This window comes from Diabrotica virgifera, chromosome 10 (genome assembly GCF_917563875.1).
Source record: "Diabrotica virgifera virgifera chromosome 10, PGI_DIABVI_V3a".
In the NCBI taxonomy this organism is placed as follows: Eukaryota; Metazoa; Arthropoda; class Insecta; order Coleoptera; family Chrysomelidae; genus Diabrotica; species Diabrotica virgifera.
The window spans coordinates 116,151,438-116,176,164 of NC_065452.1; the positions used below are offsets into that span (position 1 = coordinate 116,151,438).

Sequence of the window (24,727 nt, forward strand, 5' to 3'; positions counted from 1 at the left end):
TCATCCTGTAGTACTGATGGACTATCTATAAAATTTTCTCTAATCTCACAGAAAATCTGTTGGAAATCCTCGTCTCACTAATTAATGATTCCTTTGAAAAATGTAAATTTCCAGAGTGCCTAAAGACAGCCATTATTATTCCTCTTCATAAAGGTGGTGAAAAATCCGATGCCTGCAACTATAGACCTATTGCCTTACTACCGGTACTCTCCAAAATTATTGAGAGACTCAATAAAACTCGACTTATGTCCTTTATCGTTGATAACAATATTTTATCACAAAATCAGTTCGGCTTTTTAACTAATAAATGTACCAAATGAATGTACCACTGATGCCATGTTTTCTGTACTACATGAGGTTTACCAAGCACTAAACAATAATCTTTATACTGCCACTGTTTTCTGTGACTGTGCCAAAGCTTTTGATTGTGTAAATCACATCTTGATTAAAAAATAAATTTCTATGGAATTCGAGGTATTTCTTTGAATTGGTTCCAATCCTACTTGAATAATAGGAAACAACTAGTTAGAGCCAATGATACTGACTCTAGTCTCAAAAACATTGTATGTGGAGTACTACAAGGTTCAGTATGGGTCCTCTTCTGTTCCTTATCTTTATAAATGACATTAATTTAAAAATCAATGGGAAAATTTTTCTTTTTGCTGATGATACCAGTATCACTTAGAGCAACTCAACTATTGCATCTCTTCATGAAAAAATATGTACCTTCGGATCTACCGACGATAATGATCTGGTCTGACTCTAATTTACTCTCTTTTAACGTAGATAAAACAGTAGCATTATCCTATAAAGGAGCTCTTCAACCTTTGCCTCTCAATAACAGCCAGATCAGTACCGTTGATTCTGTAAAATTTCTTTTAGTATTTATTAGGTATTTTTTTAGACAGCAACATCAAATGGTCCCTTCATATCGATTCGTTAAGTAAGAAACTCGCCTCAGCTTGCAATGCAATAAGATCTGTCTCAAGGGAACTCAATTTAGCAACTTCTAGAATAACATATTTTTCGTTGTTCGAGTCTCATCTTCGATATGGTCTTCCTTTTTGGGGTTCTAGTACAGCTGCTCAATTTGATGTTATTTTTAAATTGCAAAAAAGGGCAATAAGATATCTGTTTGGCCTCAGAAAATCTACACATTGCAGAAGTTACTTCAGAAATCACGAAATTTTAACACTTCCATCTTTATATATTCTAGAAACGGTTTGTTCATTTCGTAAACACCTTCATGTCTTTTCAGCAAGGCCCAATCATCTTTACTCCACCAGAAATTCAATCTTTGATATTTATTTACCGATCCCATCCACTGAGTTAGTAAAGAAATCTATATTATATTCCGCAAAAAAACTTTACAACCATCTCCCGTTACAACTTAAATCTGCAACATCTTTCCCAAAGTTCCGTAAAATGACAAAAGCCTATCTATCTAAAATCTAAAAGATCATATTATTATTTAATAGAAGAATTTCTTAATGAATAACTAAGAAAATTGGGTTTCATACGCAGTAGCTTAAACTTGTCAGTTCCTAATGTTGTATTTTATTTGTTGTAAGTATGTTCAATTTGAAATTTATATAAATTTTGCAATAAATTGTTTTTGTCTTTGCTTTTATAGCTTATATACTGTATATTGACGATTTATCTAATTTTAGTAAATTTTAGTTGTTATTTGTTATTGATATTATTTTTCCTTTGACTGTATGTAAGCTTTGTCCATAAAATTGTAAAAATTTTCAGTGACAATAAAGCATATTTCCATTTCTATTTCTATGGCCCTACAGACCAAGTCGGGCATTGGCCTCTCCCAGCATCCTCCTCCAATTATCCCTATCTCTGGCCGCCCTCTTTCAGTTATCCACCTTCAATATCTCTTCAATATCGTTTCTCACTTCGTCCATCCACCCAGTGGCGTAGCTGACAGGCCTGCAGGGCCCGCAAGGCGGGGAGCCCCGACGTTAGAAGGGGCCCCTTAAAGCCTTCAAGCTTAAGACTTCTACTTTCTTTAAATTTGGGACCAAAACATATTTTCCTAATAAGCATCAATAGGGAATTTGGAAGGAAATAATGAAGCGGGTAATTGACGTAACTCTTACTCTTTTCGGGTGCAATTTAGCGTTTCGTACTTTCGTGGATATGTTGGTAGTTTAGATGAAAGTGAATCCCAAAAATGTAATTTTTTGTCCGTGGTTCTTTTACTAGCTAAATATGATCCTGTTTTAGCTAAATTATTCGATGAAAACAATAACTTAAAAAATACAATTTACTTGAGCCCCCAAATAAAAAACGAAGTTATAAATTTGCTGGCTCAAGAAACTGAAAGCAAATTGATTAATTTAATTAAAAAAATTGTGTTTATTCAATAATTCTTGATACCACTCCAGATATTTCGAAACACGATTAGCTTAATTTTATTTTTCGGTATGTAACTTGCGATGAAAATAATTTATCTTCTAAAGCAGAAGTTGTTGAAAGTTTTTTGGGATTTGTTCGCATGTTAGACCAAAGTGCAGAAGGTCTTGTAAATGAAATTTTAAAATTTATACAATCAATGCACCTTTCCGTACACAACTGCAGAGGAAAGGGGTATGATGGGGCAAAGGTTATGAGTGGTGTATATGGTGTATCAGGCGTACAAAGGCGTATAACTGACATTGAAAAAACAGCTTCCTATGTTCATTGTGCATCCCATAATGTGAACCTAGTGTTGAATGATGCCGTTGTTGGTGTAAAGGAGTTGGTTTTTTTAGGATATAATTAAAAAGATTATGTTTTTTTATTGCAAGTAATAAAAGATAGGATGTATACTATTATGACTTTGGATCCATCGCATTTGCCAACACTTAAAAGGTTATGTGAAACCCGGTGGTCATCCAGACATGATGCTGTTATGGCTTTGCGTCGAGCTTTCCAGCAAGTAATGAAATCTTTAACGAAAATTTCATTGCTATCTTAAAAACGATAAAAAATTGTAAGTTAATGCAATATTAGAGCATATGAATAATTTTGAATTTGTGGTTAACATTACTATTCAATTTAAAATACTTTATTAATCTAACATAAACAATTTTGCAGTCTGAAACGCCAAAGTTAACGGTCGCCCTTCAACGTTTTGAAAAAACTCGTGATAATCTTCTAGAAATGAGAAATGCGTTTTCCGAAACTTTAGCAGAAGCAGCAGAAATAGCAGAATACACAATAGTATTATACCGGAATTTAAAAATAACCAGATAAAAAAATTTTACGATGAGCTCAACTGCGACGAAAAAATAACTTTTAGCAAAAAAAGTTTTGTAGTTATTGTTTTCAATGTAAATTTAGATATAATTGCAACAACTTACTAATAGGTTTGTCGGATTTCAAGATACATGTACATTTAATAGGTTTTCATGTCTATTCATAAACTAATGAAGAGTTATTAAAGAAAGGCTAAATATTGTCATTACACATATTTTAGTAATTATACTTTTATTAGTTGTTGTTATGTTTATAATACGGGGGCCCACAAAAATTGTCGCGGGCGGGCCCCGCAATCTTCAGCTACACCACTGTATCCACCTCTTCCTTGGTTTTCCTACTGGCCGACGTCCGTCCATAGTTATACCTACTAAGGGTTCTACTAGGTGTTCTGTCATTATCCATTCTTAAAAGGTGACCTGCCCATCGTAATATTTGTGTATTTTCGCATAATTCGATATAGAGGGTTCTTTGTACAATTACATACAACTCGTGGTTGAACATTATTTTTCACATATCATTGTCGCACATGGGTACCAATATCCTTCTCAAAGTACTGATAAGGTTTACTGTCATCTTTTCTGTCATGATGCATGTTTTTACTCCATGTGCTGCTATTAGTCGTATAATTGTTTTATATACTTTGAACTTTACAGTTCACCAAATATAGCTGAAAGTGTGAAAACGCGTGACCAGTGCCGGTTTAACCTAACTTCGGGCCCTGGGCACTAGAGATTTAGGGGCCCCTTCATTGCTATTCGTTGTAAATTTTTTTAACAAAAAAAAACACATGCATTAACTATAAACGTTTATTGTAAAACCCATACATTTTTACAAATTTTAAAAGAGATTTTTAAAACAAACGAGAAAAATAGCAAACGTAAAAAATATTCCAAAAAATACATTTAAAAATATAAAAAAAACAGAAAGCTCTACAGAACAACACATGACAAACAAAAAAGCGTATTCTAAAAAATATATGACAAAAATTAGCTCACTTTTTTTCTTGACTAGCCATTAGCAAACTGCCATATTAATACTATCAAAATTCAGTTGCTCCACTTCTTCATTTTTTACAATACGATAGTGATAATGCGTCTAGGTTTTCTTGATCCTTTGACCTTCAATATATGTATCTTAATTCTTTTTAAAGCCAAAAAAGATCGCTCGTCTGACGCATTAGAAATTGGTATCGTCAAATAAACTTGCAGTAAAGTTAAAAATTGGCAAAAGTTGCCTTTACATCCTGGATGACACGAAATTTTCAAATGTTTATTGAAATTTTAGCATAACGTTATATTATAATGAATAATTTCACTATGCAAGTTCTCTTTGGTTTCATCAACATCTTTTTTATATTCCTCGCATAAAATATTAATTCACTTTTTGACTTTTTCTTTATTTATCGTAAAAAACATCTAACAGCTGATGTAACATCTTTGTAGCATTATATTCTCTTTAAAAGATCTTGAGAAACATTGGCATATAACAATAAATAGGTACTCCAATTTTGAATATCTCTTGTCCTTTTAAAATTGTTTCACTTTCAACTGCTTCATCGAGAAATGTTTTTTTCTTTGTTTTTTGAAGGCCAATTCTATACAATATGTCAAAAAATATTTTTGTCTTCTGGTTCAATTTCGCTTAATTTATTTCTTACGTCTCCAACAAAGCTCAAATGTCATTAATTCTACTCCAATTGACACGTCCAAGTCCACAGTTTCTAACGTTTTGCTTGTTGCATTCACTCGTTTTAAAATCCTTGCCAAAATCGGTGTCAATAGAGTATCCAAATTAACCTGTCTCAAAGGTATCAATTTTATTATGCAGTGCCTTGGCTTCACTTCTAACTGCTGATTTTTTGTCTCTATTATTGCTTAACTGGAAAAATGTTTGATGGATCCGTAGTTTTTAAGTAAAGGATTTACAGCGTCAAAAGTTTCTACATTTTTTGTTTACATCGCTTCCAGGAATTCATTGCAAGTTTGGTCAGACAGATAGCTAACTGAACCTTTTTCTTTATTCGCATTCCGCTGTAAATGCTGAGCTAAGAAGTTGTCAAAACAAGATATACAAGACAACTTAAGTAATTTCCCTTATGACGACTCGTTAAATCCTCACGGGATCAACTAAAATCTAGTCCTTGAGAAGCAAGTAATTTAATGGTGACAACAACTCTTCTTAGGTCTTAGAACCTTTACTCAATAGTCAGCTTCGCGTTCTACTTGCTCTTTCAAGCCAGCGTCTATAACTCCAATTTAACTGATGATCCATCTAACTCCAACTGATGATCTTGTTATTAATGTAACCATAGAGTTCAGATGAAATTTACTTTCTTCGAGATTTGAGTAAACTATTCAAATATTTCTAGAGGGCAAATATATCCAAAATCAGTTAAACTATTTTTTTTTCAATTGAAAAAATTTGCGCGGGTAACAATAAACAGCTTTAACACTTCTCTTCGCCTACATTGGGTTTTACTCTATAAGAGTTGCTTTCATTTAATCTTGTATAATAAGCTTTGTCTCCAGCTTCATACATTATTTTACAATTTTCTAAGGAATCGCTCTTTGGTTTAAAAGTTGTCACAGTTCTTATTTATCAGTTTTAAAATCAGACCATATCGAAATCGCAGGTATTTCGTAGTCTTTTTCTCTATTTAAAAAAAATATGGTCCTCGATTATTTCTTCTTCTTCTTCTACGGCACTACAGCCCAAATTGAGCCTTGGCCTCCTTTATTTTTTGCCTCCACCCTTGCCTGTCTGTGGCTGCTCTTCTCCATACACGGACTCCTAAAAGGGCTTGTGCGTCGCTGTTTACTGTGTCTTCCCAGCGCTTTCGTGGCTTCCCAACCGGTCTCTTTCCTTGCATTCTAGCATTCAGTGCTCGTTTTGGTAGCCTATCCTCTCCCATTCTTATCACATGTCCGGCCCATTGCAATCTTTGTAATCTAATGAAGTCTGACAGGGGCGTTTCCTTATAAAGTTGATAAAGCTCGTTGTTGTATCGACTTCTGAAGATTCCGTTTTCCCTCACAGGTCCTAGTATTCTCCTAAGTACTTTCCTTTCGAATGTGTCGAGTTTGTTTTTGGATGTTTCTTTCAGCACCCAGACTTCACTGCCATAGCATGTTATTGGTCGAATTAAGGTTTTATAGATTCTCATCTTTGTATTTCGGTGGACACTTTTTGACCGAAATATATGGGAGAGGGCAAAATAAGCTCTGTTTGCCTGCGTTATTCTCTTCCTTATTTCTCCATCTTCTGATCCGTCGGCATATATTTCTACTCCCAGATATGTAAACTTTTCAACCGTTTCAATGTCATCTTCATGTATAATGTTTTCTGGGACTATATTTCTTCTCGTCTGAGTCATTATTTTTGTTTTTTCTGTGTTAATTTCCAGACCTAGCATTTTTGTTTGTGTTTTTAACTCTGCATATGTTTCCTGTGCTCCTGTTGATGTTCTACTCATAACATTAATATCATCAGCATAAGCGGCCAGTTGAACCGTTCGGTTGGTCAGTAGATTTCCTCGCCCAGTTTGCATTTGCCTAACCGCATACTCCAGTGTCAGGTTAAACAATGTTGGGGCCAGCCCATCTCCCTGTTTTAGTCCCTGCGAAATGTTAAAAAAGTCTGTCCGGTGGTTTTGTATTCGTACACATGCCTGAGTTTCGTCCATTGTGGCTTTAATGAGTCTTATTAACTTGTGTGGTATTGCCAATTCAGCCAATATATAGTATAGTTTGTTCCTTTTGACTGAGTCGTATGCCTGTTTGAAGTCTACAAACACGTTGTGAACATCAATATCGTGTTCCCATGCTTTGCTCAAGATCTGTTTTACTGTGAATATTTGATCCAGTGTCGATCTTCCCCGTCGGAAGCCCGTCTGATACTCTCCAATAATATTTTCTGCTAGTGGTTGAAGCCGCTGGTTTATAATATACGTGAGGACTTTATATGCTGTACATAGTAGAGAGATTCCACGGTAGTTTTTGCACTGGAGTTTGTCTCCTTTTTTATAGATCGGGCATACTATACTTTTCTTCCAGTCGTCGGGTATTTTCTCTTCTTGCCATACGTCTCTGATGAGCGCGTGGATGGGACTTGCTAGGTGGTCGCCACCTACCTTATATAGTTCTGCTGGTATTTCTCGATTATTTAGCGGACTTTAATTTGTTATTAATAAAAGGAAGCGTCCCTACGGGCCCTTCCGGGACCCGGGCCCCTGGGCGCCCGCCCCAAGCGCCCAATGGATAAAACGGCACTGCGCGTGACGATCATGATACGCATTCGTCAAACGACGGACCTCGCACTCGCACTGACGGTCCAGACCGTTTTTAAGCCGTTTGTAAGCAGTACCGGATTTAGGGGACTTGCGGCCCTAGGCTAAATTAATCCGAGCGGCCCCGGATAACTCTACGATTATGTAATTAAAACATAAAGTACATTTCATATCAATACATAACATTTATTTTAATTTTACTTTTTAAAATTGGTACAACATGCAAAGCATAACATAAATAATGAATGGAAATGCCACTAATGTTCTATTTGAGTATATATTTATAAAACACCGGTTTATAGTGTCCTGCGCCTTCCTGTTCCTATTTTCCAGCCCCGTCGATCTGTCCAATTTCCTGGTCATAGATCTCTTTCAGACAACGCTTTCTGGATTCCATTTATCCAGGTAGTTTTCGGTCTGGCGCTTTTCCATCTTTTTGGGGGTTGCCATTCCATTATCAGTTTTGGGAGTCAATGTTCCTCCATTCTTTGTACACGGCCATACCAACAAAGTTGTTTTTGTTGGACTTACAGCCGGTTTCCGAAACGTTATTCAAATCTCCGATCATCTAATCGGCTGTCAGATTTGATCAACTGTTAACCTGTGATGGGTTTCTCAAACGCCAAATATTGTAAAATTGCATGATCATAGATCATGTAATCGATGATCTGACATACCATTTGGTAGCGATACTGTCACAATTGGCTGTTATCCTTCAAAATTTCAATTATATTAACCTCTAAATCCAAACTTGTATCTTTAGATTCTAAAGGTGCATTCTCTCTTACGTACTGTCACTTTTGTTTGGAGCAAAAATTGAACGAGAGCATTTTAAAAATGAGGCTAGGTAATGTGACGAGAGTTGGAGATATAAAACAGTTTATTTATGATCTATAATATTTTATAATCGTATTTTTATTTTTGGTCTATATATTTACTTTTTATATTTATTTTTAATTTATTTACCGGCTGTTTTATTGTCTTCAAAGTTAGCTGCTATAATTTCTCACACGTTTTCCCTCTTATTTACATCGCTATAATCATTATGTTCTGCTTTTTAGAGCTCTGGCCTCTCAAAAAATAGCTCTATGGCCGATGCCGCAGTGCAGGAAGTTTGCTAGGATGGTGGATGGTAGATATCCGCCTGGCGACCATCCAGTTACTTATACCACGAATAATAATACAACGACGGTAGCCGCAGTGGCCTCCCACTACCATCTACCCACCCGGTGGTCCGCCAGGCGTCTATCCACCCCAGGGTTGCCAATTTAGTAGATTTTCTACTAGATCTAGTAGAATTTCTTGCGATTTAGTGGGAAAATTTTAAATCTAGTAGATTTTAGAATCTGGTAGAAAATTTAGTAGATTTTAGTATTGTGAGCGACAAGGTCTATGCGAAATGTTAAAACCCAACCTGTGATAATCCGGTATTGATACCTATTGTAACACAAACCCCCAGAGAGACATTACAGAGTTGTACTAACCTGTATCCAACATTCAAATAAAATTACCGAAGAAATGTTAAATTTTAAATAATTAGTTTGTTTAAATGATTTTACAAATTGATCTTAACAATGGTTTTTAGCAGTAAACAATCTCGCAATATAGTATTAAAAAAATACTTGAGTTCATCCTTTTTTTTAATTTAGGACTGGCAAAATAACAGCTATTTGTATAACAAGGAAGCAAAGTGCTACTTTTCCTCCCGAGAATGAAGTTTACTTCATTCAAGAATCATTCAAGGGAGGAAAAGTACAACTTTGCTCCCTACAATCAGGTCAGGAAATTAATACTTTCGGTAGAGGTATCTAGGTGGAAAAATATTTTTCAGTTACGAAAATAAGTAGACATTTTGTTTTGTGGGTTCGTCAATGAACACTATTTATCGATATACACAAAATAAAGTAAAACTTATTCCAAATCATCGTCATTAAATATTTTTGTAAAATTTTATCAAAAATATGATGTCTTTGTTTATAACATTTAAAAACAATTAAGAGAAATTCCTGCGGTTGACCTGAATACAAATTTACAAACAATTTTATATTTCCGGTAATTGCTAAGTACTTAGTAAGTGCATTTTCGTAGAATCATTAAATGGGGCGGGATCATTGTCACAATATTTAAATAACGGAATTAGTCATTCTTAAGCAGTATATTTTGTGGTTCTTTCAGCCAGAGTTTGTCGAAAAAAGTGTTGTGATATATTTAATACTTAATAGGTATATTTTCGTAGAATAAATAAATGCGGCGGGATCATTGTCACAATTAAATATTTAAATAACGGAATTAGTCATTCTTAAGCAGTATATTTTGTGATTCTTTGAGCCAGAGTTTGTTGAAAAAAGCGCGTTGTGATATACAATTTAGTATTTATCAAAGAACAATATGTGGCGGCCATGGGAAAGTGATATGCATTTACCTGACGAAAATGAACCTACGGATAATTTAGAAGATGAAGATGAAAGTGCGGGGTCAAGTACTCAGCAAAGGAAGAATTTGTGTGTAGCTGAGCAAAATATGGTGTTAGATGTATTTGACGGACTTTCTAAAAAAATGAACAGATATGAAGCTGTTAAGCAAACAGCGATATTAACCAAAATTTCTTGTGCAACAGTGTACAGTTTAATAAAGACAGGTTCGAAAAGTAGAAAAACAAGAAAGGATTTGGGAAGCTCTAAAAAAATTCAACCTCACCTCTTGGAACCAATTAGTGAGACAATATATAATATGTATGCAGCTAAAATTATGCCTAACCTAAACAATATCATGGCAAAATTAAAAGAAAAACATATGGTTCATGATTGTTCCACAAAGACTCTGGGACGATTTTTGACCAAAAATGGTTTTAAATATAAAACTGTCAATAAGAGACAAACCATAATGGAAAGTAGCCGCCTAATAAAATGGAGGAATGAATATATCGAAAAAATTTTACAATACCGCAGTGAGTGTCGAGAAATTTATTATCTGGACGAGACTTGGTTTGATTCCCACGAAACGATAGATAAAGCCTGGACAAACGGTTTAAGCAAATGCCAAATAGATGTACCCCATTCTAAAGGCAAGCGAATTTGCATATTACATTGCGGAGGACAACATGGATGGGTGAACGATGCGTTATTGTTGAGTTCCAAAAGTATTAAAGACAGTTCTCTAGACTACCACCAAGACATCGAAGGGACGCTTTTTGAATCGTGGTTTGAGAATACATTACTCCCAAATTTAAAAGCAAATAGCGTGATTGTTATGGACAATGCATCATATCACTCCAGATGCATTAAAAAAATTCCAACCAAACAGAGTAGAAAGGATTAAATTCAAGAATTTTTAATAGCCGAAGACCTATATTTTGAGGATCATTACACCAAAGATCAACTAATTCAGGTTCTTCATACAAAAGTCGTAACTAAAGAACATATTGTAGATAAATTAGCCACTAACAATGGACATACGGTTTTAAGATTACCTCCATATTACTGTGTGTTGAATCCCATAGAATTGCTATGGGCTCAGTTAAAAAACCATATCCGGAGGAACAACACATCTCCAAAAGATGCCCAAAGTGTTGTCGAACTAATAAAAACGGAGTTCAAAAATATCAGTGCTCAAAACTGGCAAAATGCTATAGAACATGTAAAGAAGATTGAAAAGGATTACATGAAAAATGTCCCAGCCTTGAAGAAAATTATTATTAATTTGGATGAGAGTGATGACGAGAACGATAATGACGATGAGTTGGAATAACTTTTAAATCCAACTGGAAGATCCCAAATGAATGTGAATTTTCGAAGTGGCTAGTATATCATTTAATTTATGATAGTAAAAAGACCAATGGGTAACTTTTTGTGGCATCACATGTGACATGTAAGTAAATAAGAACCATTTTTTTCATACCTGTAAGTCTAATTTTAACCTGTTTTACTTTAACTTATGATGGTGTCATGTCCCCCAAAAGCTTTTTCCATGTAACAACGACGACTTTCGTTGCACAGTTTTTTACTTTTTTACAAAATATATACCTTTTACAAAAAATTTTGTACTTTTATTGTGAACAAATTTTACTTCTTTTATATAGTGATGTCCTAAAATAACGGATAAATTCATTTTCTACCTAAATTATAAGCGCATACGAAAAATCCTCAAATATACACAAGAATACACTTTCTCAATAAAATCATTTAACTACCTTCTTAACCCCCCCAATGGTTAGCTACCCCTTTAAAGAGTTTAAATGAAGGCGTGTGATACGGGGTTTAAGATGGTTTTCAATTCTCTATTCAGAAATGTAATATTTTTATTTCTTACATAAAAAAGTCCTCGACTAAAATAGTTGTCACGATTGACTAGTATATTAGTTATCTGGTTGACAAAAAAGTAACATCGAATCTTTTTAAACATTTAGGTAAATGTCTCAAAAAGTAGCTATTATCCTTATGGGGTTAAGGGGGTATTTGAACGATTTTATTGAGAACGTATATTTTTGTGTGTAAAAATTGACCTGGTTCAGGAGTTTTCATCTACTTTATAATTATGTAGAAATTATATTTATCCGTTACTTTAGGACCTGGCTGTATAATATATTAATATTAAGTGTTCATTGACGAACTTGTTAAAAACCGAAGTACGGTTAATAAAAAAACTTGTAAATCCACCAAAGCAAAATTTTTATTATCGTAACTGAAAAAATATTTTATTTTGACAATCTTAATTTTGGAAAAAGGGTGAAGGTAAATTTTTCTAAATACTATATATAATACGAGGTAGTTTACTTAAAAAATAATCAGTAGTATATCGATCAATTGGAAAAAACATTTAAGTACACAAATTATATAATAACTCGAAATTCAACACTTTTTCCGATAATTTTATTAGAATGTTGGATACAACTCTGTAAATGTCTCTCGGGGGGTCTGTATTACAACAGTTATCAATAGATACTTATTACCGGATTACCATTAAGCCGGGTTTTAACATTTCTCATAGATCGTGTCCCTCACTTAGGATTTGGTTTTAAGTAAAACAGTAAAAGTAAAGGAATCTTTTATTTTGACAAATGACATTACATATTTTTATTTTTGTTAATTTGTACAAAATAACTTCTAAAATGTGCTAAAATTCTATTTGTTACCTGTAATATAGATAAAAAGTAAAATAAGTTCATGGAAAAGAGTAAAACGTTGAATTTAATTAATTCAGAAATACTCTATTTTAGTTGTTAAATACTTTTGCATATTATGGGTATAAAAAATGAAGAATTTATGGACAATGGATTGTTAGGGAATATCCAGTTCCAGTTCTCAACTACCTAGTGAAATGACACCATTGCAGAATCTTCAGACAGCAGTTAAAGTGCTGTTTAATCAATCATAAATTATTGCTTCAATTGTTATTGAAAGAAGGTTTGGTATTTTAAAGAGATTTTTCATATTAATATGTGAAATGAGATGCAATGCAAGATACCTTTTGTTAAAATAGTATCAGCTTTACAAATATTGCAGTTGTTACAAATATTACAGAGAAAACATTGAAATACTGGCAACTGAGCCTGCGGTTATTTAATCCAACAAGCTATGGCAGTTCCTACATTTTATACATTTTTAACCAGGAGAAAATCTAGTGCAACTTTTTGGGCAGTGTGTGTTTGTTTGTTTTAAAATGTTGCCATTTAAGGCAAATACAGTAAAACCTCCGTTAACCAAAACATCGGTAAACTGAAATAGCTGACAGTTTCAATAATTTTGTCAATAAAAAGTATATTAAACAAAAAGCAATAAAATTAAGGAAAATGAACATGTTGAGTGTTTTTTTTAAAGAAATTTATATATTCTTTTGTGTTTCTCTTTGACAATGATAATGTTTTGCAGCTTTATCTCTCCAATACTATGTAATTTGATAAATTAATAGTACAAAAAACAATGTCATTTTTAACTGAAACTCTTTATCCAAAACAGACTACCCACCCCCTAATTATTTCGGTTAACGGAGGTTTTACTGTAAATGGTTAATGTTGATAATATATTCTTTTTCTTGGACTGCAGTTTGTTAATAAATTTATAAATACATACATGATATTGGTGTTTGATTTGAAATGATTTTAAGTATCATTTAAAGTATGTTATATCACATTCCGTTAAAAGAACTTCCACAACTAGCAAAAATGTATGAATAAACAAATTGTTTTAAAGGACAAAAAAAAATAATAGTAAAGGAATTGGCTTTATGGTTTATGGTGGTTTGTTATAGCACATTTAAATAACCAAATGCTGATAGCATACAAATAAAAGTGTAATACTTTTGGTTCAAAACTTCTAATAGATTCTAATACATAAAGTATTAAAATTTAAAAAATAAAGACTTAAACCTTTGTTTTATTGTATTAACCTGTTATATTGTTAATACCATTTATGTTATATATCTGTTGAATTGAACTCCTATTTTTGAATCCAGAATTTTAACAAATCCTAAACTTTTCCACAATGTCTCGTCTCAAGCATGATATTTGTGCATTCAAATTAATTTACATTGCATCTTAAATACCTTAGATTGTCATTAAATAACAAATTCCTACTATACAAAGCCATGTTGAAATCAATTAGGATGTATGGTATCCACCTCTGGGATTGTGCTAAATTAACAGACATCACAACCATACCACAATTTCAATCAAAAGTCCTTTGATTAATTACTGGTGCACCTTGGTATGTCAGTAATCTCACACTGATCTGAATATTCACTTCGTAATAGATGAAATACAGCGACCAACCATGAAAGTCGAACAAGAAACCAAGACAACGAACTGATCAAACATATCTGCCAATGGACCAATAATCAGAAGATTCAAGCAAACGTGGCTACAAGATTTAATACAACAGTGAAATTAACCTATAAGACGAAGCATCATTGGATCATCATCCTTCCTTGCTTAAAATTTCATTCAAACTTGCTTAAGAAATTGATTGTAAATAAGAGTTCACAAGGAGAAAAAAATATATACAAATGTTATTTTAATTCCAATATACCTACCTTTAGACATTACAAAAGACATAAACATACCATTGTAGATTTAGAATTTGAGGAAATCGAAAATATTTTAAGTTAAAAATGAACTTTGTACATATATACTATTTAATATTTTTTTACCTAGAATTTATAGTTGTCTTTTACATGTTTAATATGTAGAACTTTCCTTTCAGTTAAATACAACTTATTTTTACCTACTTATTTCTTTTTAGAGAGGATATTTTTGTGATATGTGCAATCAGATGAAATTGCCAATGCTGGCAGCATTTTATCAGTTGGGGTTTATTGAGTGTTAGAAATTAACTTTAATGCACTATTTTTACTGGGAATACGCTATAGTTTTACATTAACATAAGTTTACAATTCAAAACGTTAAACTAACTTAATTTTAAAGTAAAATTTTGGATAGTAAACTGTGTTAAGCACAAGAAAGTGACTTTATAAAAATTAAGTGTACAAAATGTATTAGCATTGTTTAAAAAAGGGTAGTTCTTAAACAATGGTATTAGTTAAAATGTAACTTGTTTCTCTTGTTTTCACCACTTTCTCCTAGAGAGGATATATTTTTGTATAGAATAAGTATTTAACATTTTTTGAAATTATTTTTTAGAAGTTTCAGTTATGTTGTTCATGTCAATATTTATAAAAATTATTATATTTTAAATAAAACTGGTTTTTGTATATAACAAAACAGCCTGTCATCTGTCATTTCTTCTTCTTTTTCGGCTGTCATCTGTAATTTCTTCTTCTTTTTCGACTGTCATCTGTCATTTCTTCTTCTTTTTTGGGCAGTCATCTGTCATTTTTTTCTTCTTTTTTGGCTGTCATGTGTCATTTGTGAGCAAATAATTTAGTAGAATTTTTGGTAGATTTTATCCTGAATCTAGTAGAATTTAGTAGATTTTATATATAAATCTAGTAGAAAACGAGGTTCGGTCGTTGGCAACCCTGATCCACCCATATCAGTCGTGTTTGATAATCCATCCGGGTAGTCTCGCTATGGATGAAAGCGTAAAGTGCTGTGTATAAAAGAAGGGCAATTTGGGACCCAGCAGACCCACTAAGGGCCGATTTCTCATATCGAGTTCAACTCCAGTTTAACCTGAACTTTTAGTGAACGTCAGTTTAAAGTCAAAATCGTCTTTCTCAATTCACGTTCAACCGATGGCAGTTTAAACTTGAACGATGCTTGAACGGTGGAATTCGGCCGTTCAAAGATTTCTGAACCCAGTTCAGATGATTTCATGGATTACGCATGCGTTGTATTAACACGAAACGCTGTCATAATATAAATATATCCTATTTTATTATATTAAGCCTAACGATAAACGATAACATTATTTTTGTTTTTATAACATTTATTTATAATTATTAAAATTACTATTTGACTATAAATACTTAAATTTAACTTTATTCAAAAACAGCATAAAAACGGTAGTTCAAAATGGCGACAGTTTTTTACCTTTTGCCATCTATTGGCATTTCTCGAAAGCAGTACAACGTGCACTGACATGAACGCGCAATGAGAAATGCATTTCAAACAAAACGGTAGTTCACCAGTGAACCGGGTTCAACTGAACCATAGATTACCGCAGGTATGAGAAATCGACCCTTAGTGACGAAACATGGCTTAAAATATCTGTTTTATTTATTTTTTGCAGTTACATTAAAAAAAATCCAATATTCAAGTCAGGTGAATTTAAAAAACAATTTTTGCCTTTAAGTCGATTTTTCTCCACTTTCTGAAAAGTTTAGTGAGTGAGTTTTACCTCTAATATGACGATATGCTAAAAAAACAAACCAAATGTAACGTAACAAGTGAAACAAACGATTCCTCAGCAGTCAGTTGGATACTGACTTCTGACTTCATTTCACTCTTTCACTGCGTCCAGGATGCAGCGACCCTCCACCATCCACCTTTAAAATCCACCATCTAGCATCCTGCAGTGCGGCATCGGCTTATGAGTCTAGCATCCTTGTTATCTTACATTTTTAAAAGAAAAAAATATAAATTATATAATCAAATATAAAAAATGTCCGAGATATCCATGTTCTGCAAGTTAAATAAATATTTTACATTATTTCTTCCATAAAAAAATCTTATTTTTATTGAATAATATGATTTATATCATTTATATATGTGTTATTTGACAATTTTTTCCCGGTATTTGTTAATTACAGTAATTAAAAAACTAAAAAAACTCTTAACAGCCCGTTAATCGACGGATAGTCGCAGATTAGGTAACAGTCCATTTTTACCGCCGTTTGACAAGCGAAACTGGTTAATCGACCTTTCGGATACTCAAAACACTCATGATCGGCTGTTAACTAACGATTAATCTTTTGTCAGGTGATCGACTGTTGTTAAAACTAGTTTGGTTGACGTTTCTGACGCATTTAATCTATTGTTAATCGTCGATTACATAATTTTTGAGATGATCATCCTTTCGGAAACCGGGCGTTCTATTATTCTATTATGTTTGTTTTCCTATTCATAATATCTCGTACTCTTTCATTCGTTATATGTGAGTCTATGGAGATGTAGGCAAATCTTTGCCAGAAGTCAATTTCCAGTGCGAGCAACTTCTGTTCGGTTATTTAGTTGCCAGGTTTCACATCCATATAGTACCACGTTTTTAAAGAGGCTATTATATAGCTGTGTTTTCTTTTCTTTTGATATGGTTTTTGACCAAAGTGGTGAGTTCAAAGCTCCTATTACTTTCTTTCCTTTCATAATTCCTTCCTCTATTTCGAATTCTCTCCTTCTACATTGCTGGATTCTCGTTTCAAGGTATACATAATCAGATCTTGGTTCGATAACCATATCATCCTCTAGTTGTAACTCATTTTTCTGTCCTCCTATACACATATATGTACTTTGTTTTCTCTATATTAACATATGGGCCCTATTTTTTATATTCTCGAAACAGCCGGTTTTTCATAAATATTAGATCATCTTTATTCTCCTGTGACAGCTGCATCCCTGTCGTAGTCCCTTATTCCCAATAAAGCTATTGGATAATCTGTTGTTGATTTTTATGTTTGCTTGGATGTTGTTATACAGTGAGCATATGAAGCCTCGCTGCCGTCCTCAGTTATCTGTACGTCCAGGTAGAGGTAATGGATTTTGACAAAAGCTACGTCATACCGCTGTAGTACACAAGTTTACGTGTTATTTACAAGGTCACAGCTCTTGTCAAAATCCATTATCTCAATGTGAGCTGTTTTACAGGTACGGATAGATGTTACAACCCATTCCGCTGTGTTGCCAAATTTTTAATCAGAATCGAAACGCGGCAGATTTAAAAACATGTCAATGTCAAAATATGTTTATACACGTTCTAAAAGTGAATCAAATCTATTTTTTCTGATAGTTGCTTGTATAAAAAATACACAGATGGTACGTAAAAAAAATATATATACCTATATTTCGATGTAATAAACTGATTATACAATAAAAATGAATTACAACTTGTGTTTAATTATTGTTTTAAGGTCTTTTCACCTCCGAATAAATATGCTCTTATCTGGCAGTTAGCTATCTGGAGTCTGGAGTCTGGAGGATAAATATTTATTCGCCAGATAAAATGTACACGTCTTTAAACTCTAAAAGTAAGTTTGGATTCCGAACACACCTGATTTTTGTGTTTATTTTTATAATTTCAGCTTTTTAACCTAACCTAACATAATTTGATTCAAAGATGATTTTATCTTTTTATTTCCATTTTGGAAGAAGGAAATGTAAGTAAATCAAAGAATTACAACTTAAAAAAAATAAGTATACAAAGTCATAAGGTTTAGAAATACATTTCCATATTTCAATCAGACAACAATATTGTTTTAGAAAGAAAACATTGATTATGCTGAAAAATTTACTGGAGAGCTTGAACAAGAGCTAAATCCATTTTAAGTTAGTGGAAAACTGTTGATTTGTATGTAAAATAGAAGACAAAGACAAGTTTAAATAAAGACAACCTAGCTAATGAGACAGATGCAGTGGTAATTTTGTTTACATAATGTACATAGTACATATTATATGATTATTAATATTAACTGTTCAATGATGTAAAAATTTGTTAATGTGGGGAAAACTTTTATTTAAATTAAATACTATATTTCTGTAGTGGTATGGCAAAACTTGATGTTATATCTGATTTTAGCCAGAATGAGATTATTTGCTTGATATGCTATTTAGTGATATGTCACTATGAATTTATTCCAACCTTTACGTGCTCACTGTATACTCATTTAGAGATTTGTATATGTTGCAAGTCACATTCAAGTATGTAGCAATCTTTTGCATTGTTTTGCTATTCTTGTTAAAACGGTGTAAAATATCCTACCACACGTTAAGTAGAATGGCATTCTCTAATTTGAAAAATTGTTTAGGTACTGATTCCATTAGATTTAGCTCGGCTCACATTTGTTTCCCCTGTATCGACTGATATTTTTTTACTGCGTCGTAGTAACTCCAATAGTTAAGTAAACTAGCTTGTACAGCATGCCATTTGATAGCCCATCTCGTAATGTTTACTCTTGGAATGAGTTTCTTTTCGTTATTGCTATTTTTGACAATGTTTTCCAACACGGCCCTTTTTTAAGTAGATGCACTCATGAATACATTGTCACCAAAATGTTTTTTTTATATAAAACGCTGCGGCCCCCTTTTGCTTACGGCCCTAGGCCGCGGCCTAGTCGGCCTAGTGGTAAATCCGGCACTGAAGTGAGTTCTCACTTCATTGTTAGCGCAGGCAATGAGAATTTCACACTCTCAGCTATATTTGGTGAACTGTACTTTCATATGGATATTTTTTGATGAACAAATACCTGCGACAGAGAGAAGTATGCTTTGTTAGCAAGCATTATCCGTTTCCGTATTTCCTTCTCCTCCGTGCTATGATTTTCTATTACATACTCAAGTTGCATTTTTGAGGTTTTATCAAAATAGCGTCATCGTAAATCACTTGACGGAAACTCTATATGACGAAAGAGAGACCCGTGTTGAGCTGGCCCCCCCCACTTGCAAAAATTAAAAAACAAATAGCCCTGATTTATGAGCTATTTATGAGCTCTCATATTCCGCAAACTAAAAATTTTGAGCTCGTTCCACTGAGCAGGAATTTAATACCCTAGTGGGGGGGGCTGAGTCAGCCCCCCCCACTACTTAAAAATAGGAATATTGAATCGGTTTTTGCGGCAGAATTACGAGCTATTTATGAGCTCTTGAAATTATATACTTTCGATTTTTGAGCTCATCCCCTTCACCCCCAAACAACCCTTGAATTGATTTAACTTAAGAGAAAGATGCTGAGAAAACTTAAAATATATCGTATTGCGGATATAATTCCTATAGCTTACATACTCTAAGAATAAACTATTAAATCAAGGGCATTTCGATTATTGAGCTACAACCCCTTCGCAAGAAAACCACCCTATCTTCCCGGCTTAAGAGAAAGTTGTACTTAAAATGCGTTAAACTAATTATTTGGCGACTACATATCATTTAATAATTTATAAGCTTCCAAATTACGCGCATTTAGATCAGTAAATTGCAATTTATTTTGTATAGTGCAGTCACTGAAGGTAAAAATCAACGATTACCTTCAAGTTCGGTGAACCTTCATCGATTTTCACGAAAATTGGTCAGTGGTTAGAGGATAAGTCAAGAAACAAAGGTGACATGGTGCCACCTTGCGCCTTTACCCTGAGGGTGGATACTGCCCCTTCTCGGGGGTGAAAATTATTTTATAAAAAATAACTGCACAAATCAATAAAAGAACAAATTAAAAGCAAAATTTATTATATAAAGTTAATACAATAAGTCAATACTTTTTAAGTTATTAAAGATCAAAGATTTTAATTATTTGTGAAAAAAATGCATGTTTTGAAGAGGTTTTTTGTAAATCACTGAAAAACTGTAAGTTTTTACAAAAAAGTTAATAGTAGTTTAATTCGTATAGCTTATATTCTAAGAATAAACTCTTAAATCACGCACCTTTCGATTATATAGCTACAACCCCTTCGCAAGAAAACGACCCCATTTTCCCGGCTTAAGAGAGAGTTGTTCTTAAAATAATTTAAATTGATTATTTGGCGACTACATATCGTTTAATAATTTATTAGCTTGCAAAATATACGCATCTCAATTATTGAATTGCCATTTTCTTTCTATAGTGCAGTCACTGAAGGTAAAAATCAACTATTACCTTCGATTTCGGTAAATCTCCATTTATTTTCACGAATTGACAATAACAACTTGGGGTTTTTGCCTGGGGTATATGTCACCCCTTCTCGGGAGTGAAAATTACTTTATTAAAAATAACCCCACAAATCGAGAGAGGGACAAATTGTAAGCAAAATTTGTTATATAATGTGATTAAAATAAATCAATACTTTTTGAGTTATTAAAGATCAAATATTTTAATTTTTGGAAAGAAAATGCATGCTTTAGAGCGATTTTTCATAAATGACTCAAAAACTGTAAGTTTTTACAAAAAAAGTTTTCATCACTAAAATTGAAGCTAATAAAAAATATAATAAATTACTTACTTGAAAAACCTTTAATGTTAATTTAAAGTAAGTTATTGGTAATTAAATGTATATTTTTTCCGCGACTATTCAAATCTAAGGGTTCAAGCTTAAATAACGGGAAAAAGATGCATTTTATAACACTTAGGTACTAAATACTTGTCAAAGTACTTAGAAATACCCATCAAAAATAAGATCCAGAAAAAGTTGATAGTATCAAAATCCGCTCACCAATTTTCGTGAAAATGATTTTTACCTTCAGTGACTGCACTATAGAAAGAAAATGGCAATTCAATAATTGAGATGCGTATATTTTGCGAGCTCATAAATTATTAAACAATATATAGTCGACAAATAATTAAGTTAAATTATTTTAAGTACAACCCTCTCTTAAGCCGGGAATATGGGATGGTTTTCTTGCGAAGGGGTTGTAGTTCAATAATCGAAAGGCGCGTGATTTTAGAGTTTATTCTTAGAATATAAGCTATACGAATTAAACTACTATTAACTTTTTTGTAAAAACGTACAGTTTTTGAGTGATTTACAAAAAACCTCTTCAAAACATGCATTTTTTTCACAAATAATTAAAATCTTTGATCTTTAATAACTTAAAAAGTATTGACTTATTTTATTAACTTTATATAATAAATTTTGCTTTTAATTTGTTCTTTTATTGATTTGTGCAGTTATTTTTTATAAAATAATTTTCACCCCCGAGAAGGGGCGATATCCACCCTCAGGGTAAAGGCGCAAGGTGGTACCATGTCACCTTTGTTTCTTGACGTATCCTCTAACCACTGACCAATTTTCGTGAAAATCGATGAAGGTTCACCGAAATTGAAGGTAATCGTTGATTTTTACCTTCAGTGACTGCACTATACAAAATAAATTGCAATTTACTGATCTAAATGCGCGTAATTTGGAAGCTTATAAATTATTAAATGATATGTAGTCGCCAAATAATTAGTTTAACGCATTTTAAGTACAACTTTCTCTTAAGCCGGGAAGATAGGGTGGTTTTCTTGCGAAGGGGTTGTAGCTCAATAATCGAAATGCCCTTGATTTAATAGTTTATTCTTAGAGTATATAAGCTATAGGAATTATATCCGCAATACGATATATTTTAAGTTTTCTCAGCATCTTTCTCTTAAGTTAAATCAATTCAAGGGTTGTTTGGGGGTGAAGGGGATGAGCTCAAAAATCGAAACTATATAATTTCAAGAGCTCATAAATAGCTCGTAATTCTGCCGCAAAAGCCGATTCAATATTTCTATTTTTAAGTAGTGGGGGGGGCTGACTCAGCCCCCCCCACTAGGGTATTAAATTCCTGCTCAGTGGAACGAGCTCAAAATTTTTAGTTTGCGGAATATGAGAGCTCATAAATAGCTCATAAATCAGGGCTATTTGTTTTTTAATTTTTGCAAGTGGGGGGGGCCAGCTCAACAGATTTATTTTTTTCTGTTATCTTTTTATGGTAGGTACATATTTATGTATGTGTATATGTACATATGTATTATACATAAGAAATACATGTTCGGATTATCCCTGCTTTTCAATACACCTTCGGTCCCGAGGAGGACGGATAATCGGGGTTCTACTGTATTAGGTAGTGCAGAACTTGATATATTACTTGATTTTTATGTTGATTACTTTTCGTTTTTGAGTTGGCAAAACATGATTCAAACTTTCCAAATTCTCTCCTGAAAAATAAGACTAGATGGACATATCAATCATTGTCAAAACTTTCCAGATTTATAATCCATCCAACTGGTATATTGAATAGTAAACTAGGGCTAAAAACCAACTATGTAGTATATCAAAACACAATATTTTTAAAGATTGGATAATTTACATGGTAAATTGAAGAATACCAATAACAGGAATAAAACCTAATTTTAATATTTGGATGCCTCAAAAGTCAAACGGTGTAAGTCACATTCTCCCTAAAAATGACTTATGGGATGTAACACTTATTATTATATATAGAAATATTATTATTTCCTTGTTTGTATATATGAATATGTTACCCATGTTATGATAAATAAAGACAGTTTACAGGCGGAAAAATTAAAGAATACCCATGAACGATCACATCAATCACTTATTATTCAGGATACTAATAATCTATTTCTCTCGTCTGTTATTTATGAAAAAAAGCAGCAAATACAAAATATGTGATTGATTGATGTGAGCGTTCATGGTTTCATCGATTGTCATTTGTTTCGAGCTTCTGTCATATGTTGTATAATCTGTGTATAATATTAATATACACGAATTATACGACATATGACAAAAGCTCGAAACAAATGACTATGAATGAATAGCCCTATTCTTTCATTTTTCCGACTGCATTTGTTTTTAATAACTAGGTATGTACTTATATTTCTGCAACTATTGTCAGAAACATCTTAGTATCTCATTTTAAGCACTTATTGACTTACACCGATTGGCTTCTGAGGCATTGATTTGTTAATAGATACCTTTAACTTTTCTAAATAAAAAAATTAGTTACAGACATGACAAACATCTAGCTAGAAGATGGAATCCTGCGTTCTTAAAAGAAAAAAAGCTAGTTCCAGAAGTAAGCTACCGATAATAAACTAGAGAATGTATTACAAGAAAGAACAACGCTAATACATACTCAACATAGCTCGATTGCTTCAGATAGAAAAAGAGGAGGAAAGGGTACAACACAAGCGTGCCAGAGAAAATGAAAGGGCAGAAGAGAGACACAAAATTCATCGATTTATTAAATTTAAAAATTAAATTGTAAAAGGACAATTAAATAAAAAATTAAAAAATGATACATGTATATTAATGATCCTTCTATTTCCCCATAAAGCTTGTTACTGACCAGGAGGTATACTATAATAGATATATATTATATCTCATATCGCTCACTCTAGTAATGAGTGAGCCTGCATAAACGGAACCATAATATACATTATAGTTCCGTGTATGCAGCCTCGCTCATTACTATAGTGAGTGATATGAGATATATTATAGTATAGCTCCCCGTGCATGACAAGCTTAACACAAAAAAATTTATAAGGTTATCAGACATCTCTTAACTTCAGTAAATTCAATAATTTAGCTTATTCCTGGTACATACTTAGCAAAAAATAATTTTTGAATTAAATTAATTGACGCAAAAAGAAGAATGTGAATGTATGTAATTTATTTAAGCCAAAATACATTGTACGGCTGTCGGTAAATAGAAAAAAAATGTTTATTTTACAAATAAACATTTCTAATAAACAAATAAACGTTTTTTTCTATTTTCTGACGGCGATAGAATGTATTTTGAGTTAAATAAATTGCATACATTCTTCTTTTTTCGTCAATTAATTTAATTCAAAAATTATTATTTTGGCCACCCTGTATAAATAATGATATTCATATTTATATTACTGTATAGAGAATTGAACACCCTTTCAAATGAGGTGCCACACGACCCTTATTCCCATTTAAAAAAATCATCGACTACGTCACCACGCTCAGATGGATGACGTCACTAGTATGAAATATATGGCAAAAAATTGTAATTTGAAAATAAAAATCGACCTATTTCGGGATTTTTCTCTAAAGTCGTCCATTTTAGAGAAAATGAATTTATTCCATAATTTAGATCCTCTC

At 32.8% G+C, this 24,727-nt stretch overlaps 1 protein-coding gene across 1 annotated transcript; it reads left to right on the top strand.

Annotated features, from left to right (window-relative positions):
* The first annotated feature begins 9,928 nt into the window (after window positions 1-9,928).
* LOC126893139 (uncharacterized) lies at window positions 9,929-10,858 on the top strand. Its single transcript, XM_050663090.1, has one exon. It carries the CDS (start codon window positions 9,929-9,931, stop codon window positions 10,856-10,858), a length of 930 nt encoding a protein of 309 aa, XP_050519047.1.
* Window positions 10,859-24,727: the final 13,869 nt, after the last annotated feature.

Bases quoted from the DNA above. Each gene is read 5' to 3' on its own strand.
- LOC126893139 (XM_050663090.1), top strand. From the start codon at position 9,929: ATGTGGCGGCCATGGGAAAGTGATATGCATTTACCTGACGAAAATGAA.